This window comes from Zasmidium cellare (genome assembly GCF_010093935.1).
Source record: "Zasmidium cellare ATCC 36951 unplaced genomic scaffold M409scaffold_35, whole genome shotgun sequence".
Lineage (NCBI taxonomy): Eukaryota > Fungi > Ascomycota > Dothideomycetes > Mycosphaerellales > Mycosphaerellaceae > Zasmidium > Zasmidium cellare.
The window spans coordinates 279,021-295,677 of record NW_022986979.1 but is presented as its reverse complement, the minus strand read 5'-3'; the positions used below and the strand labels follow the sequence as shown (position 1 = coordinate 295,677).

The window sequence follows — 16,657 nt, the reverse complement described above, 5'->3', positions numbered from 1 at the left end:
ATGGCATGTGAAGGCAGAAAATGCAGGTGATGTCGGCGATGGCGGTTCCTTCCGCGAAGCCAAAAGCTTGGCCGCTTCGGAGGTGCTTGCTCAGTGCTGAGCTCACAGGCGACCAAGGACGCGTTCACACGACATCAAACACCGACCACGCCTCCATCTCCCAACCATCCTCCAACGACTTCATCAAGCAGCCGTTCAACGGTATAGCAGCTTCTGATCAAGACCGACTCCCTTGACGCATCACCTCTCACTGCCGCCCTCGACGACAACCTCTCCAGCTAGACCCGCATCAACGAGCCTCAGTACCGCTTGGGCATCATGGCCAAGGAGGAGGAGAAGCCCAAGGCACAGGACAAGGGAAAGGGCAAAGCCGAAGATGCAAAGCAGACCAACGGCGTCAACGGCGCCAAAGCAGATGGCAAAGATGGCAAGAAGGAAGGCGACCTTGATTTGCCTCCGGAGGAGTTGAACGAGGAAGACCAGAAGCTCAAGGATGAGCTGGACATGCTCGTTGAGCGGTTAACAGAGTCAGACTCGTCGCTGTATAAGCCCGCCCTCGAAGCCATCAAGACCAGCATCAAGACGTCAACAAGTTCGATGACCGCAGTGCCCAAGCCGCTCAAGTTCCTGCGACCGCATTACGATAAGCTCACAGAGGCGTACGAGAAGTGGCCCAAGGGTGCGGACAAGGACTCGCTGGCAGATACACTCTCCGTGCTGGGCATGACATATTCCGATGATGAAGACCGGCGGGATACTCTGAAGTACCGTCTGCTTGCGCCGGGCACAGACATCGGCTCCTGGGGCCACGAATACATGCGCCATCTTGCTCTTGAAATTGGCCAAGAGTATCAAAAGCGGTTGGATGAAGACAAGGACACTGATGATATCACTCAGCTTGCGCTCAGTCTCGTGCCGTTCTTCTTGTCTCACAACGCAGAGGCCGATGCGGTGGATATCCTCTCTGAACTCGAGATGATTGAGTCGATCAAAGACCATGTCGACGAGAACACTTACAGCCGAGTCTGCCTCTACATGGCATCGATGGTCCCTCTCCTCACATACCCCGACAACGACCGCTTCCTCCGAACCGCCCACGACATCTATCTCCACTACAAGCAGCTCGCGCAAGCCATCTCCCTCGCTATCAGACTGAACGACATGGAGTTGATTCGATCCGACTTCAACGCAACCAAGGACAAGGCTCTTCGCCGTCAACTCGCATTCATTCTGGCGAGGCAGCGGATATGCTTGGACTTGGATGAGAAGGAGGCTGAGGAAGACCCAGAACTGCAGGAGTGTCTCAACAACACCAAGCTTCCCGAGCACTTCAAGTCGCTGGCGAAAGAGTTGAACGTGCTGGATCCAAAGGTACCAGAGGACATCTACAAGTCACATCTCGAATCAAGTCGGACTGCGGGGCTCACTAACACGGATTCCGCACGACACAATCTTGCCTCTGCCTTCGTCAACGCCTTCGTCAATGCAGGATTCGGAGATGACAAGCTGATGTTGGTCGAGGGCGGTGTCAAGCAGAGTTGGATCTGGAAGGTGAAGGAAGAAGGCATGATCTCGACGGCAGCATCAGCAGGTATGCTCATGCTGTGGGATGTGGAGATGGGTCTGGACAAGATTGATGCCTACACCTACGTGCCTGAAGACCAGATCAAAGCTGGTGCCGCTATGGCCATGGGTATCATGAACTCGGGTGTGAGGCTCGACAGCGACCCGACAATGGCGTTGCTGGGTGACTTCGAGGGCAAGAGTGTCAGCGAGAAGGTCGCCAGAATCATGGGTCTTGGTTTGGCATATGCTGGGTCGAACAAGGAGGACCTCCTCGAGATCCTGCTGCCTCTCGTTCTTGATACCGGCTTGGAGATGCAGCTTTCAGCTACGGCAGCTCTGTCGCTTGGCCTGATCTTTGTCGGAACTGCGCAGTCAGATGTCAGCGAAGCCATCATCCAAACGTTCCTTGACGAGGACCGCAACAAGCAGCTCAAGGACAAGTGGACACGCTTCATGACTCTCGGTCTGGCCATGCTGTACTTTGGACAGCAAGAAGAGGTGGACGTTGTCCTGGAGACCCTCAAGGCTATTGAGCACCCAATGTCCAAGCCAGCGTCTGTCTTGGCTGAGATCTGTGCCTGGGCCGGGACTGGTGCAGTGCTCAAGCTGCAGCAGCTCCTCCACATCTGCAATGACCATCTCGAGGAGAAGGACGAGAAGGATGACGACAAGGACAAGAAGGAAGATGGCGATGAGAAGAAGGACATCTCAGGTGAACAGACAGTCCAAGCATACGCTGTACTTGGCCTGAGCTTGGTAGCCATGGGCGAGGAGGTAGGCCAGGAGATGGTTCTGCGACAGTTTGGACACCTGATGCACTATGGCGAGCCAAACATCCGCAAGGCAGTACCCCTGGCCATGGGTCTTATCAGCCCGTCCAACCCACAAATGAAGGTCTACGACACATTGTCGAGATACTCCCACGACAACGACATCGACGTCGCCATCAACGCCATCTTTGCGATGGGAATCCTGGGAGCTGGCACCAACAACGCCCGTCTTGCGCAGCTTCTGCGGCAGCTTGCCTCATACTACCACCGTGACGCCAATGCACTCTTCATGGTACGAATCGCACAGGGTCTTCTACACATGGGCAAGGGCACGATGTCGATCAACCCATTCCACACTGATCGCTCAGTGCTATCAAGAGTCGGCGCTGCCGGCCTGCTCACCGTGGCAATCTCTCTCATCGATAACCCCAAGGCCTTCATCCTTGGCGATCACCACTACCTGCTCTATTACCTCGTCACCGCCATGCACCCGCGCTTCTTGATCACGCTCGATGAAGAGCTCAAGCCGGTGCAGGTCAACGTAAGAGTGGGTCAAGCCGTGGACGTGGTTGGCCAAGCTGGTCGGCCAAAGACCATCACTGGTTGGCAAACACAGTCGACGCCAGTCCTACTTGGCTATGGTGAGCGTGCGGAGCTCGAAGATGAGGAGTGGATCTGTCTGGCGAACGTCATGGAAGGTGTTTGCATACTGAAGAAGGTGAGTTGAATGCTCGTTCTAGTCGTACCGTGGCTCGTACTAACACTATTTCGCAGAACCCTGACTGGGAGGCTCCGTGAACCGGTATTATCCTCACGGGAACGATTGATGCTCTGATACACGTACGCATCGTCCCACGGCGTTTTGCTGGTGCATGAGGAAGGGAGAAAGGCGCGGAAAGCAGTGGTATAGATAGTCTACCGCTTAGAATCCGACATTGATGTCGGCGCGACGTTAGGTAGTGACGCCGCTAATGTACCATACTACAATTCGAGGCATTGCAAAGCGTCCACATGCGTCGTTATTACGTCTGTTTTGCATGTGCTGTTGTCCATGCGCAACATTCACTTGCAACCGTTGAGAGAGCTGTCATTGGCCCGGAGTCCGCGCCGATGCCTGTCAGGCAGCTTTGAACTTCGTCATGCACCGCCCCTCGATTCGTCGTTTCAATTCCCAGAACGACACCGCCAACACCGCTGACAACATATAAAGCACTGCTCCATCGCCGTCTTCTCCACCACCAAACCAACTCTTTCACCCACTGACACACGCACCATGGGCGACCAACCGCCCGTCAACGCCCTTTCGGGCCCCACTCTCAGCTACTACATGCTGTCTTCACTGCCACAGTCCAGCCAAAAACTCACACACGCCCACGAATGCATTGCCCTCGCCGCACATGCATCCATGCTCGCAGTCGGCTTCCGCCTTGTTGGCCTCGGCGAAGACCACCGCACCGAAGCCGAATCAGATCCTGACCACCCATCACCTCTACCTGCAGAATGGAACGCCCAGAGTGGAAGCTACGCCTTTCGATACAAGCACAGCCAGAGTAGCATGGAGTATCTGATCAAAATCAACAAGATGGGCAACAAGGTCATCGTGATGGGGATGGGGATGGGCGGAGATGAGAGGACAAGCCAGTTCGAGGTGAAGATGAGTGAATGGGTGAGCGATGGGAACCTACCCTTCGAGATAGCAGAGGGCACGAGCAAGGAAGATGCGCAGAGGAGGATCAACGAGACTTTCATCTCCGTTGGACGACTCAGCGATTTCGGCAGTCGCATGAGAGTCTCTCTGATCCAGAAACTCGCGCCGGGGCTGCAGAAGGAGGGATACGAAGAGGTCACACAGGAGCAGAGGGAGGAAGGCAGGAGACCTGCGCCTGGACGTGAGGATGATCGGCCTCGATATGATCCTTTGCGGGAAGAGAGAGATCCGCCTGCGAGACCGTTTCCATTGCATGACCCCCTCGCAGCACCTCCACGACGACCCATGCCGGACCCTATGCCCGGCTTTGAAGACGAGTTCGAGATCCAGCGACCACCGAGAGGAATGCCACAGGGCGGCTTCCCACGATACGGTGATCGTGATCTCTATCCTCAAGGCCTGGGTCCGAACGACCCTCTACGTGGTGGTGTAGGCCCCGGTTTTGGAGGTCCCAGAGGCGGTGGTGGCATGCACCCTACATTCGACGATCCGCTCTTCGCTGAACAAGGTCAAGGAGGTCCAGGCTTCGATCCTCAGGCACCTCCAGGTGCGAGGTTTGACCCGCCGTTTGGACCTGGTCAGGGTGGACATCCACGCGGTGCTGGAATGGGTGGTCGGCCGCCGAATCCTTTTGGAGGGTTTGGAGATGGCGATTTCATTTGATGAGTGGCCCTGGATCACTGAAAGGGAGTCTGCCCTGCTTGTACAATACTGACGAACGAGACGTTGATGAATGATGATGCCCATGAGACGCACGACGGCATGCATCATGAATGGGAGGTGTGTTATGCAAGTCCAAACCGCCTTCAGAGAACTCAAAGACTTTGAAATACAAAGAGCAATGCAACCGATATTCGCCATGTCCATATTTCCGCCTCACGCACCGCTCAAGTGTTGCAAAATCGAACTCCTTACACCTTCGTCCCTATTTTCCAGCGACGATCTCCAGCAGATATCGCCCTCACCACCGCATAGATCCCTCACAAGCCTTCCAAAACTTCACCCAACTCGGCACTCACGACAAGATTGTATCACATGAACGCCAAAACTCCCTATCCAGAACTAAAACCTCCCTCCCCGCCATCTCCGCTCACCCTCATCCTCCACATCTCCACCCCTCCTACCCCTCATTCCCCAACCCCCTTACCGGCGGCCTAGGAGTAAGATCCTCAAGACTCAATCGTATTCCAAGGCGGCGCCACCCACCCAAAACACACCTGCGTAGGTTTCCGGCCCAGCGTCTGCGTCGTGCAGAAGGTTGTTTGGCCGACCTCGTTGGTGCCGGTCGGGTGGAGGTCGAGGTGGACTTTTGGGAGGACGCCGCTGCGTTTGAGGAGGGTTGTGGGAGTCTGGGAGGGGGTTAGTTGGTGGGTTTGGGGGATGGTAGATGGGAGGAATGCGAGGGGACTTACGGGGGTTTGGGCGGTTGTGAGGGTTAGGAGAAGAGTCAGCAGCAGGAGGAGGAGGGTGGCGTGGTGGTGCATTTTGAGATTTTTGTTGTCGGGTTTTAGGGGTGCTGGATCGTGGTATGTTGAGAAGATGTTGAAGTTGATATCGCGGATTCACAACGAAGAGAGCGTAGGTCGACGAGACAAAGATTCCTAGTGCGCTTTGTATGTACTGGCTTGACCGAAATTCCAGGGCCATGGTCACAAGCTGATTTTATCGTTGGTGGAGCGTGACTGAAATCGGGGGAAGGCTGCAGCCAGTCGAGGCTGGTGTGGTCAGCGTGACTTGAACTCAAAGCAGTTGAGGGTATGCCTAATTCTGAGAATCCCTTAGCCTTTCTCTGTACACGCTTTTGCTATTCAGATGATCGAAATATGCTCTACCTCTTCGACGCTCCAATCCGGATCATGGTCGTCGTGGGCCAGACTGTGAACGTAGCAACTGCCGACCCATCGCCACATCTCATTTTGCTTCCTCAAGATACCCAGACCGCTGTATGCACCTAATGCGTAGACATGATCGTCTGGCCTCGTGTCGCACGGAACGAGCGATATGTGGCCTTTGGTGGTTACCGCGAGCCTCCTATAATTCAAGATGGAGTCGATATAGTCGACGAGTTGCAGATACCATTCATCGTCGCTTGGAGCTTTTCGCTGCTCTCCGTGGCCGTCTGTGCCCTTCGTCGAATGAGGAAATTGCTCCAGTACATCCCTGAGAAGGTAACCTCCAGGAAGTGGAAGTTCGCCATTCTGTTCAAGGAACGAGACCACTCGATCGACGCTTCGCGAAGTGCCTTTGTTGCGCTTGAGCCATCCCATAGGAGGCAGCTCTGGGTTTAAGTAGAATGCCGATGAGCTTGCACTGCCTGATAGAAATGTCGCGGCGAGCTCTCGATAGAGATCCTTGATACTCCGTTCATATTGCTTTGTAGCCTTTTTTGTCGTGGCCGAGGACTGAACGATGCCCCTTTCCGTGTCCCTGTTGAGAAACAAGTCGTCGAATTCGCGGCGCACAGAGCTCACGGAGTCGATCGTGTCAAGGCGCACTCCAGAGACGTTCAGGACCTTACCATCGATCCATGGATCAGATGCCTCTCGAATATGAATTTGTATGATTCGCACCTTTCCAAACGGCAGAGCTACATTGCCGTTTCCCAGATCAGGAGCCCAAGAGGGAGCGTCTCGTGCTCGATTATGGTCAGGCTGGGAACAATGACGTAGAATCTGAAGACTGCCTGTCATCTCTATGGCTACAGAAGCGAATTCCGTCCAGACAGTACCCGCAGTTTTCCTGTAGTCCACGTGTATCGGTTGGGAGAGGGAGGGATCGATCAAGCTGAGCAAGCCGTACACCTTATCTCTCGCATTCGTCGCCTGAGCCTTTCTAGCCAGGCGAAGTATCGTCGAGGGTTGGGCGTACTTGTTTTCTTGCACACGATCTGCTACCAGTTTCTGAATATCCACAATCTTGTCGAGATTGGACGAAAAAGGGGCCATTGCTCTCCCAGAGGCTCTCACAGACGCTACTAATGTTTCTCGAATCGTGTATGGCAGGCTCCGGAATAGCGCAGCAACACTGGAGACCGTGTTCCAAGGCATAGAGTTCGTCCCAGCTAAGATCATGATGTCCCGCGACGCCAAAGCGATCTCCTGGATGATCCATAGTCGAGTCCAATAGGGGTTGGCGAAGAAGTTGAACAGAGAAGCCCAGCGCTCGGCACTGTATTGCACGACTCCAGATCGCAAGTGCTCTGCGAACGCCTCTCGCCCAACGTCTGACTGTGCTCCGGCTAGAAGGCGCAGCATACTGACGCCAGCATCCCAGCCCATGACTCTTGCCCTCGCCTCTCCCGTATCAGTCAGGCACCACTCTGGTGGCAGGGCACAGACAACAACGCTCGCAGCACCATAGATATATCTCATCCGCAGAACCTGCTTATTTCGCTCATCGAAATTACTCTGGTCGATACACACCGCGTCCACCCAAATCCGACGGGGAAACTTTTCATCCTCTCGCATGAACCTGAGCAGCCTCGTAAGAGCGTTGTGAAGATTGAGCGTGACCTCAAACTTCACCCCAGAGATGTAGATGTGTCGTTTCGGCAGGGTAGAGGAGCCCCATACGTATGATAGAGCGGCGAAGGTGCCCCAGCCATGTTGAGAGTCGATAGCTTGATCTGAAGGGGATTCGAGATACTCGACGCGCAGTAATTCGCAATGAATCTCCCCGACGACATTTTCCCCTTCCTTTTCATCGGCTCTCGGTAGCAATTGGAGCAGCCGAATCTCGTGCGTTTCCTCATGGAGTGAATGATAGGCGAAGGGAGGCTGCGAGGCTGTCATGATTTCGTTAAATTTGTAGGTCTTGGGCGATGTCCTCAATTGTATTATTGCTTTCGAATGTCATGAGGAGCCATGAGTCTTTTCCACTTCGTCGTTGTTGGAGATCTCCAACCTCAGGTACCTCGTGTGAGGCTTAGGCGGGCACAGCCCCCTTTGATTGCATCGACCAAGCTTGATATCTCCCAAGTCAAACCGCTACGGAATTCGAAAGTGATTTTGAAGTAACGATTTCTACCACGTGCTATTGTTAGATGGTATAATAGAATGATAGATGGCGACTTTGAGGTGGCTCAACATCTAGTATTCGTCGCCGGGATATGAGGATCAAGGCCCTCGCGGCCAGGAAATTGGCGTAGAAGATGGAAACATAGTAGCCGTAGTAAAACTGATCATCGTATGAGTTGATCACTCGGGATTCCTTCTTGGCTTTGGCAAACGCCAGGCAAGCCGTGTTCGCGCATAAGGGGTTCGACAGCGGGAGAAAAGTGATGTTGACGTTGGTGTCCGGCCAGACGTAGTCGACGCTCATCTTCTTGGCGATTGCTTGGACATTGGGCATTGGTTAAAGACAAATAACTTGTTCATATGGCCAGCATGGTTGCTCGACATACGGACTGAGAAGGTAAGAGCGAGTTTTGTCGTGCAAAGTTCAGGATGATCGCAGACCCCCCTCCTTCCTCCGAATGGAGTCGACATTGGATCGAGTGGGAAAGGAAAGGCTGTGGACTTCACGAAGATTGAAAAATTCTTTTGTTGATATCATCCGGGGGTATCATCTCTACCAACACGCCATCAAAACGACAAAAACGCACCTTTTTATCATTCACGCCCGTCATCATCTTCGTGCAAATCATCATCCCCACCGACACTCATATGCCTGTCCCACCACTCCTTTCTCGGAGTTTGAGCAGGTGGCGGCGGCTGTTCCTGCTGGCTCATGACATTCGTCCTCCTCTCGTTCAGACTGCCTCTATGTTGATGATAATCCCGCCGCTCCATCTCCAAACGCTCCTGTGCTCTTTCAGCCGCTAAAATTCGACGATCGCTGCCACCGCTGTGTGTACGACGATGCATCGCTGGTGCGGCGCGGACTCGCGAAGGTGTTGTAGGCCCAGGGGCTGCTCCAGGGGCGGAGGGAGTCTTCAGGGAGATCTCTGATCTTCGCGGCGAATTGCCCTTGCCAGTCACGCTCAGGCTGAATCTCTTCAGAGAGTTCAATAGTCCTGACTGAGAGCTGTTGCGCTTCTCGTCTCCGGTGAGGTCGCCACCAAAAGCGCTGCTTTTCCGTCTTTGATCTCGCCAATTCTTGTTGAAAATGACGCTCCAGAACTTGAAGCTGCCCAGGAACGTCCCATCGCTGCCGGGAATGTGTCGCCAAGGCTTCTCTCGCCACGAGAAGATGAGGACATCACAGCATCCCATGATCGTTTGGTAGAAGATGTTGAGGGCGCTGATGGTGAAGATTGGATGTTGTGCGAAGTGGCTGCTGTAGTTCAAGGCGTGAGAGACGAAAGGTATAATCCATAGGATAAGATAGACCACGGGGTAAATGAAGAGGAGACGAAGTTGCCGCTGTATCGCTTTTCTTCGTTGTTTCATGGCTCGCGATGCCATGTTGTTTGGGGTACTGTCGGTAGAAGCTGCCGACTTCTGCTCTGCAATGGGCGCCAAAGCCGGCGACTGCTCGTAGGAATGATCTCCTGACGATTTCATAGAGCCGACCGTCGATACTGATCCTCGAGGTCGGTCCATGGTAAGGGGTAGTGGACGTGGTGGCGCGAAATCTTCGGCCGTGATGCCAGACTCGATTTGTCTGCTGCCTCTTCGTGAAGCAGGGTTGCTTTTGCTCGTGGGGAAGGTCGGTCCACCAAAGGCGTCCGTCTCCAGCCCAGCACCCGTAAACGGTGTCGACCAATTCGGTGTCGATTGTCTTCTGGCGGGTTTCCATATACTTTGCTTCGATGACCCAGGCAAGGCTAGATATGCCGCTGGCATTGGCGGTACACCAGAGTCTTCGGGGGCGATGGCATCGTCCTGGCCGGCTTGTTTCTCTGCCGCGGCGCCATCCGAGCTTGACGATTCCGTGTGCCTCATGGACGCCGTTGTTGGTCCTGATACTGCGGACTGCGCATTGGGATTACTTGAGTCTGCCCCAGCAAGGCTTGAGCTGCGGTCTCTTTCTTCGCCAAAGACCTTGAACTCGTACCCGACGTGCATGTAGATGCGGATTGCCACTGCCATGACGAAGATCCAAATTAGGTACCGCGGTATCCAAGACAATGCCAAACGATACCAGAAGGGGCGGATCGGGAGAGAGCAAAAGCCACCTTGCGATATGAACGCCGAGCCAGAGTTGACGAATGCCAGCGAGCTCATGATATTCGGAAGCACAAACCAGGTGGCCATGACTGCATGGCGGAGTCGGTATAGGCCATCGTGTCCCAGGAAGGAATCTTTCGGCGGAAAGATCTGCAGTAGCATGTGCAGGCTCATGAGGAAGATCGCTACATCGCAAGCCTCCAGACCGACTTGCAGAAAGTATCCACTCGCTTGACAGAAACTCGACTTGGTCGCAATGTGCCCAGCGGAGAGCGTCCTCGCGGAGAAGACCAAGAACCAGAATGACTTCCACAGGTCACCGCAGATCAGGAGTAGTACCAGATCCCTTCGAAAGTTGCGCTTCATCATGCAAAACCAGTAGATGGCGCATACTGCTGCCAGGATGCTGACACTCGAGAAAGTCGATGCGATCACTTGGATCTGGTACTGCTGCTGGCGCGCCAGTATCGATGAGGCATTGAAGTCGGTGGTGGAACCTAGCTGGGCCCTGGTTTGCATGGGGAAATCGTACGGCTGTTCTGACACGGCAGCGACCGTATAGAATGCCGAAGGGGTAGGCCAGGTGCCGGAAGGCGCCAGCGTAGAGGCGAGTTTCGAGCCATTGTCCTCCACCAATGGATTCCCGAAGTCACCGAAGTCCATTGATGGCGAAGCAGCGGCAACGGCACCAGTCACGGTCGACCGTCATGCAGGTATCCAGTAGGGACTGTGGTTGGTAATACCAGGACGCAGGAGACTTTGCGCGGATGGTGCCCTTGAAAGTGCACCAGCCCGCCGTAAAAGGCCTATGTTGGCATTCTTGACGAGCTCGAGTCTCACAGTAGACTATTCCCGAAGATCCAAGCCTTCGGCTGTCGCCTGGGTAGTCAATCCGAGTTCCTGAGGAGCGTGGATATTTTGTGGAAAAGCGGAGGTTATTTGAAGAGGTGTCCACGTCGTTGCTGATGGCTCAAATTGAGTTATGCAACTCTGGCATGCGGAACGAAGGAGTCTGCACACAGGAGCTCAAAAAAAAAAAAGGCGCTACCACGTCCGGTCGGATTGCGTATTTGATCCCGCGGCCAAGCACGTTGGTTTGTCTTATCACTGGTCCAGGTGCTGCGATCCGTCCATCCACCCCAACGTAAGCCCAGATGACGAGGTAGCAATAGCAAAGAAAAAGAGCAAACAGGAAGTGAAGCGAGACGCAAACCTCCTCTCCCTACAGTAACAAATGTCCTTTGCCTGCAACGTTTTCGTGGCGGGCCAGCCGAGGAGGTGGTGTCGGGACGATGGTCACATTCCACGCACAACCGCGTGCACCAACGGTCGGAAAAGAGAATGGAAAAACTCAAAGCAGACACTGCGATTCCTCATTCAGCGCGAAACGTCTCGGGGTATGAAGATCACTGCCGGCTGGGGTAGGTGTGGGAACGCCGAAGGGGGGTAACGGTCGATAAAACGGATCAAGATCTGCAAGTTTTGGCGCGAGATTCGGCAAACCAATAACCGTGCTAAGCTCCTGCGCAAGCCACAAAAGCGGCCAAGCCAGCCTTCACGCCCCGTCTTATTTCTCCTTGAAGACGCGACTTGGCATTCTTCTGAACACCAGCAGAAGTTCCAGCAACGACTTACCGACGTACAAACCCCGCTGAAACACGGCCAGGACGATGATGGGATGCCCGCTGACGACAAGGCTGTGAGCCGTGGTAGCCGAGCTTACCACAGCTGGAGATGTTCGTTTGGGGCCGAAAGCAGCTGAGGAGCAGCTGGTGTGCACGGAAATGCACTTTCTGTTGATGGACAGGCATGCATGGCGAACGGGCAACTCACGGAGCGGACGAGGTCCATCGAAAACCCAGCCACCCACGCAATGTTGAAGATTGGGAATTGGAATGTCTGGTAACACGAGTCTCCCTTCGAGGTTTGCTGGACCCAAGGGGTTTCCGCAAGACGCAAACGCCACCGGAGGATGTCTCAGAAGAGGCATTGCTTTTCGACTGGCGAGCGCCTGCGTAGCCGCGCGCCGACTATCGGGACGAGAGCCGAGTATATTCTCAAAGCTCTTCAAAGATCGATCTTGCCATGCAACATCAAGTTGGATCGTGTTTGAGTCCTCGATCCTCGCATGCATCGCCCAGACCAGTCATTCATACACCAGCATTCTTCTGCTGTTGTAGCAACTCTTGCAATGCTGTGTCTCGCACTATCGTCGAGCTGCTTGCGTCGAAGCAATCTGGAGCGACGAGTCATTTGCCTTCCAATGGTAAAGGCATGAGGGCATTCTGATGATATCGGCGACTTGGAGTACGCCCCTTCAAGGCCACCTGTGCAATGGTAGAAGATGCGCTGAGTTCTCGCCTGTCAAGTCAGGTCCACCGGCTTCTCCTAAGAGCAATTGGAGCGGACCTGGCCAGACAAGGGGCAAGCGATCTCAGCGACCTTGTCCAGACCACGTATCTCAGCGATGGCATCAGTGGCATCCTCTCCACCTAGCTCTTTTGGAAAGTCCCACTCGAATCGACAAGATGGCTTGCTATCCACAGCTATTGTCCGACGAAGCAGCGGGCCGCCGAAGCTCTTGGTGATGCGGCCAGGTGAGGTTCGTTTCCGAGCGAGTATGGTCACTCAGCTCTTGGTGTGTTGCAGCACCAGAGACAACGCATCGAAGGCTCCGTGGGATTCGACGTGAGCAGTCTGTCCTCAGGCGACGAAATCCAGCTCCTGCGATCGTGGATAGGGCATCGTAACTTTCGAGTCGGTGGCCCAGTGAATCGCCGAGCTGAAGAAGATGTTCCGGAGGTGCATTTGATGACTGATGGACCGTGAGCTGACTCTTTCAACCCCCATCTGCAAAAGCACTTCCATCTGCTCCTCGAGGATCTAGCATGCATATTTGGGGTCTCGTTTCAATGATCTTCCCGCTGTTGTTGGTGACTCGTCAGCTTCACACTCACGAGACCGTCTGGTTGAGGGATGGCTCTGGGCAGGATGGTAGGGTAAGGCGATGTGCTGCTGACTCCAGAACCCGCAGCGTTGTTCTACTTTCCGCGTATAGGTAGAGGGTCTTTCAGGGCAAGAAGAAGCGTGAGCCTACGATCCTTCGCCCTACTAACGAAGTGCCCTCATGAGGAAGCATGCAATTGCCCTTTCATGATGATCGCGGACCGCGAAGGTCTCCCGTCCGTTGTTGCTGACGACAGCAGCAAAACCGACAACCACAATCACATGATTCCGCCTTCATGCGGGCTGAAATTGTGATCTGTAGCCGTCTCCGATGAACACACGCCGGCGGGCCGACGACGAACAGTCCCTTTCTGCCGTGCTCCCCTGGTCCTTGCTAACTTGTCTCTCAACAACGCGAACACACGAACATGCCGGCTTTTGCTCAGAATCCACCAGCTGATGAATGAGAGGCAGAAGAAGAAAATCCACCCGGGCTCGTTCATTCCTTTGTCTTCCTCCCGGTAGATCGCTAACATGGGGGCCAACATAGCAAGGATTCACCACTAACACACACATCTTTCATCAGCTCATCAATGGCGTGGACTGTCATCCACTACGCCATTTAGTCAGTGTAGGGCCCGTTTCACCCCTCGTCTCGTCCCGCCTTGGCCGAATGTTGTGTACATGTACTCTGCACTCCATACACATCCGCGTATGCCTATACCTACACAGAGCAGGTGATAATACACATCCAACTGCTCTGTCAGCCAACCTAACCCACAACCGTCAAAAAGGCAACTGTTCCTGAAGGAGTCTGCAAACCTGCACGTCGCGAGCGTCCCGTCGCCTCTCGCACGCGTATCGACACCACTACGGTATGCCCATCGGTCTCGCCCGACAGCCAGCATCGGACAAACATAATGTGCGGATTCCGTGCGGAGCCTATTGCAGCAGTAGCCCAGGCCTGCGTTGGGGTTGGGCCAGCCTTTTGCGTCATATGCGCGGAATGGCGGTTGCGGATGTGTGATGTGATGGATCTTGCGTTGGCGTGCCCGCTCGTGCCGACAGACAAACAGGCGTCCCGCATGCCGAGTGTGTCTTGACAGACTGGCGCGTATCGGTGCGTGCGTGTCTCGGTTGCGACTTCTCGAGGATGAGGATCCCTCCCGGAGCATGTGGCTCACGTGGTTGACGCTGAATCGACTCTGTGCGTGGTTGCATTACATGTGTCGGACATGGATGTTGATGCAATGGTTATCTCGTATCTACATCCACAACAACCGTGCGTCGTTGTTGTCTAATGATCCCATGGTTCGTGGAAAAAATCGATGCGGCCAGATTTCGCCGCAGCGTAACGACAAATTTCTCAACCAACATCTCCTGAACCTCACTGTCGGGATCAATCTGCTCGATGGACAATCGGCGTCTGTCCGGAGTTCGCAGAGCCTTCTCTATTCAGACAAGTTCGAAAAAGACCCGAGAAAGCACATCCCATGAAGTCTGTTTTTTGGCGTTCACCGAACACGGTCGCTCCCCGAACAAGCACTTTCTACACTTGTACTTGCTGAAGATGGTATGTAGAAAGCAGCGCCATGGATACGAGAGGAAGCAGAAGGAAAAAGGAAATCTGCAACGCTGTTATTCAGCTAAAAGGCACTCGTTCCTCCTTCCTTCCGTGCTCCATCTTTCGCGTGGGTGGAGAGATAGCCTCATGTGTCGGTGCCGAAAGAAGGAAGTGGACTGCTGCCTCAATTCTGCAAAGCATATAACCAACTAACCTACCCATCATCGCCGCCGTCGCCGTCTCCGCCAGCCTAAATCTAATTAATGCTCGACATCTTGAACAGGCTTACAATCCTTCAAACTCAAAGGGTACGTGTTGGTATGTACCTGATGATGAGCTCTTCCCTCTCTTCTCTTGTCCACAGTCGAAGAGGGAGAACGAGAGAGAGCGTGTGTGGGGCCGGCAGGAGACAGACGACAAGCATGCGACCCGGCACCGTAGCCATCCCCCAAACAGCCAAGCGTGCGCCTGTCAAGAACCGCATAAACGACCAAGCAGCCAATAGCAAAAACCCGCGTTGGTCGCCGTGGGCGCGTAAAAACAAGGGCCTCGGGGAGAGCGAATCGGGTCGCGCGTATCCACGGGTGTCGAGACACCTAACTGTGCAACTACTGTACACCGGCGTGCAAACAAGCCAGCCAAAGCCAGCCAGGCCAGCAAGGTTTCCTCTCTCAGCTCGTCCCGCCCGCCGACCGCCGATCCGCCGACCGCCCCCAAACGTCACCCACTACTGCTTCGTGCAGAGACAGACGTGCCTTGAAGCTGAGCGAGCAGAATACCGATACAATGGTAACGAGATGGGAACGAGAGATTGCGATCCTGCGAGGCGCGCAAGCCCCCCTCCTCTCGTCTCCGAGGAGTTGCCCCAACAGAATGAGTTCGTCTTGTGATTCGAAGGTGTCTGTCTGTCTGTCTGCCTGCCTGCGTGCTGCTGTCTCTCTCTCTTGCGGCCACGTCCGAACGAATTGAACACACCGTCTCGACCCGTCAGCCTTTGCGGTTGCATGCCATCCCTCATGATTGCCAAAACGCCTGCCCAATGCCTGAACGCAAGAAGATACTGACTGATGCCGCCCCCGATGATGTCGGAGCCCCGTCGTCGTAGCATGATGATGATATGGTGGCGTGCTGCCGCCGTGTCCGCCGCATGTCGTGAAAAGAGCGCCGCCAACTCCGCACACGATGCTGTACATGATTTAGTCCCGCTCCCACTGCTTAGCTGAATGCATGGCATAGCCGGTGCCGAAGTAGTTCACAACCTGGCCACGCCATGCTGCCTCCCCGGTCTGTCGTCGCCAAGGCGGTTCCTCCGTCGAATCCTTCGAGAGAGATCACGGAGACTCGTCCACTTTTGACACGGGCGAACCATGGTATGGTTGTCGTCGTGACGATGAAGGTGAAGCGTGTTGTCGCACGTCCGCACGCTTCCTCACCTCGGGCCGTCGAGGACATCCGTCGTCAATGTGCCTGTAAGAAGCCACCATCGTCAGCAAGCGAGCCCAAAACCCCATGCAGGATTCCACGTGGACACGTACCGTCGAAGAGTGTCTTTCCGCGCGAACGCGCTATGGCACAAGGGACAGCTGAAATGTCGCTCCCTCAAATGCACCTAGAGTTCGTTAGCCAGGCTTACAAACGCCCAGGTGGATGTGCTCACGCTGCGTTCGTGCCGAATCAAATCGGTCCGTCGCACAAACCGTCGCTTACAGCCTGGATAGTGACAAGCGTGCGGTTGTTCGCGATGTGGATCGTGTGTGTCCATGTGCGCTTTGAGATTGTAGCTGCGTTGAAAGAGTTTGCCGCACTTGTCGCAGTGACAGGTCGAGTTGGCGTGAGTCGTGTAGCCACGCTTTGGTCGTTGGTCGCCGCCCATGGAGACGCTGCTGTCCTCGGATACTGCACGCCGTGTGCGCGATCTTTGAGATGGTGCGAAGGGCTTCACATCCTCCTCGTCTTCAAGTTTGGACGGAAAGCTGCTGGAGCTCATGGCCAC

At 54.6% G+C, this 16,657-nt stretch overlaps 9 protein-coding genes across 9 annotated transcripts; 3 read left to right on the top strand and 6 right to left on the bottom strand.

Annotated features, from left to right (window-relative positions):
* Positions 1 to 318: 318 nt before the first annotated feature.
* M409DRAFT_37404 (uncharacterized protein) lies at positions 319 to 3,134 on the top strand (the record flags this gene model as incomplete). Its single annotated transcript, XM_033810725.1, has 2 exons — positions 319 to 3,054; positions 3,111 to 3,134. The coding sequence occupies 2 exons, from the start codon at positions 319 to 321 to the stop codon at positions 3,132 to 3,134; spliced, it is 2,760 nt and encodes a 919-aa protein (XP_033663418.1).
* A 475-nt stretch (positions 3,135 to 3,609) lies between these two features.
* On the top strand, positions 3,610 to 4,707 carry M409DRAFT_69102 (uncharacterized protein; the record flags this gene model as incomplete). The annotated part of the gene is made up of 1 exon (XM_033818131.1): positions 3,610 to 4,707. One exon carries the CDS (start codon positions 3,610 to 3,612, stop codon positions 4,705 to 4,707), a length of 1,098 nt encoding a protein of 365 aa, XP_033663417.1.
* A 506-nt stretch (positions 4,708 to 5,213) lies between these two features.
* M409DRAFT_27150 (uncharacterized protein) lies at positions 5,214 to 5,528 on the bottom strand (the record flags this gene model as incomplete). Its single annotated transcript, XM_033808446.1, has 2 exons — positions 5,214 to 5,393; positions 5,457 to 5,528. 2 exons carry the CDS (start codon positions 5,526 to 5,528, stop codon positions 5,214 to 5,216), a joined length of 252 nt encoding a protein of 83 aa, XP_033663416.1.
* Positions 5,529 to 5,852: 324 nt separating this feature from the next.
* On the bottom strand, positions 5,853 to 7,835 carry M409DRAFT_27149 (uncharacterized protein; the record flags this gene model as incomplete). The annotated part of the gene is made up of 1 exon (XM_033808445.1): positions 5,853 to 7,835. One exon carries the CDS (start codon positions 7,833 to 7,835, stop codon positions 5,853 to 5,855), a length of 1,983 nt encoding a protein of 660 aa, XP_033663415.1.
* A 247-nt stretch (positions 7,836 to 8,082) lies between these two features.
* Positions 8,083 to 8,394, bottom strand: M409DRAFT_27148 (uncharacterized protein; the record flags this gene model as incomplete). Its single annotated transcript, XM_033808444.1, has 1 exon — positions 8,083 to 8,394. One exon carries the CDS (start codon positions 8,392 to 8,394, stop codon positions 8,083 to 8,085), a length of 312 nt encoding a protein of 103 aa, XP_033663414.1.
* A 260-nt stretch (positions 8,395 to 8,654) lies between these two features.
* Positions 8,655 to 10,673, bottom strand: M409DRAFT_69101 (uncharacterized protein; the record flags this gene model as incomplete). The annotated part of the gene is made up of 1 exon (XM_033818130.1): positions 8,655 to 10,673. The coding sequence occupies one exon, from the start codon at positions 10,671 to 10,673 to the stop codon at positions 8,655 to 8,657; it is 2,019 nt and encodes a 672-aa protein (XP_033663413.1).
* Positions 10,674 to 13,743: 3,070 nt separating this feature from the next.
* On the bottom strand, positions 13,744 to 14,187 carry M409DRAFT_58274 (uncharacterized protein; the record flags this gene model as incomplete). Its single annotated transcript, XM_033813867.1, has 2 exons — positions 13,744 to 13,818; positions 13,882 to 14,187. The coding sequence occupies 2 exons, from the start codon at positions 14,185 to 14,187 to the stop codon at positions 13,744 to 13,746; spliced, it is 381 nt and encodes a 126-aa protein (XP_033663412.1).
* An 899-nt stretch (positions 14,188 to 15,086) lies between these two features.
* M409DRAFT_58273 (uncharacterized protein) lies at positions 15,087 to 15,554 on the top strand (the record flags this gene model as incomplete). The annotated part of the gene is made up of 1 exon (XM_033813866.1): positions 15,087 to 15,554. One exon carries the CDS (start codon positions 15,087 to 15,089, stop codon positions 15,552 to 15,554), a length of 468 nt encoding a protein of 155 aa, XP_033663411.1.
* Positions 15,555 to 16,150: 596 nt separating this feature from the next.
* M409DRAFT_69100 (uncharacterized protein) lies at positions 16,151 to 16,537 on the bottom strand (the record flags this gene model as incomplete). Its single annotated transcript, XM_033818129.1, has 2 exons — positions 16,151 to 16,273; positions 16,322 to 16,537. The coding sequence occupies 2 exons, from the start codon at positions 16,535 to 16,537 to the stop codon at positions 16,151 to 16,153; spliced, it is 339 nt and encodes a 112-aa protein (XP_033663410.1).
* Positions 16,538 to 16,657: the final 120 nt, after the last annotated feature.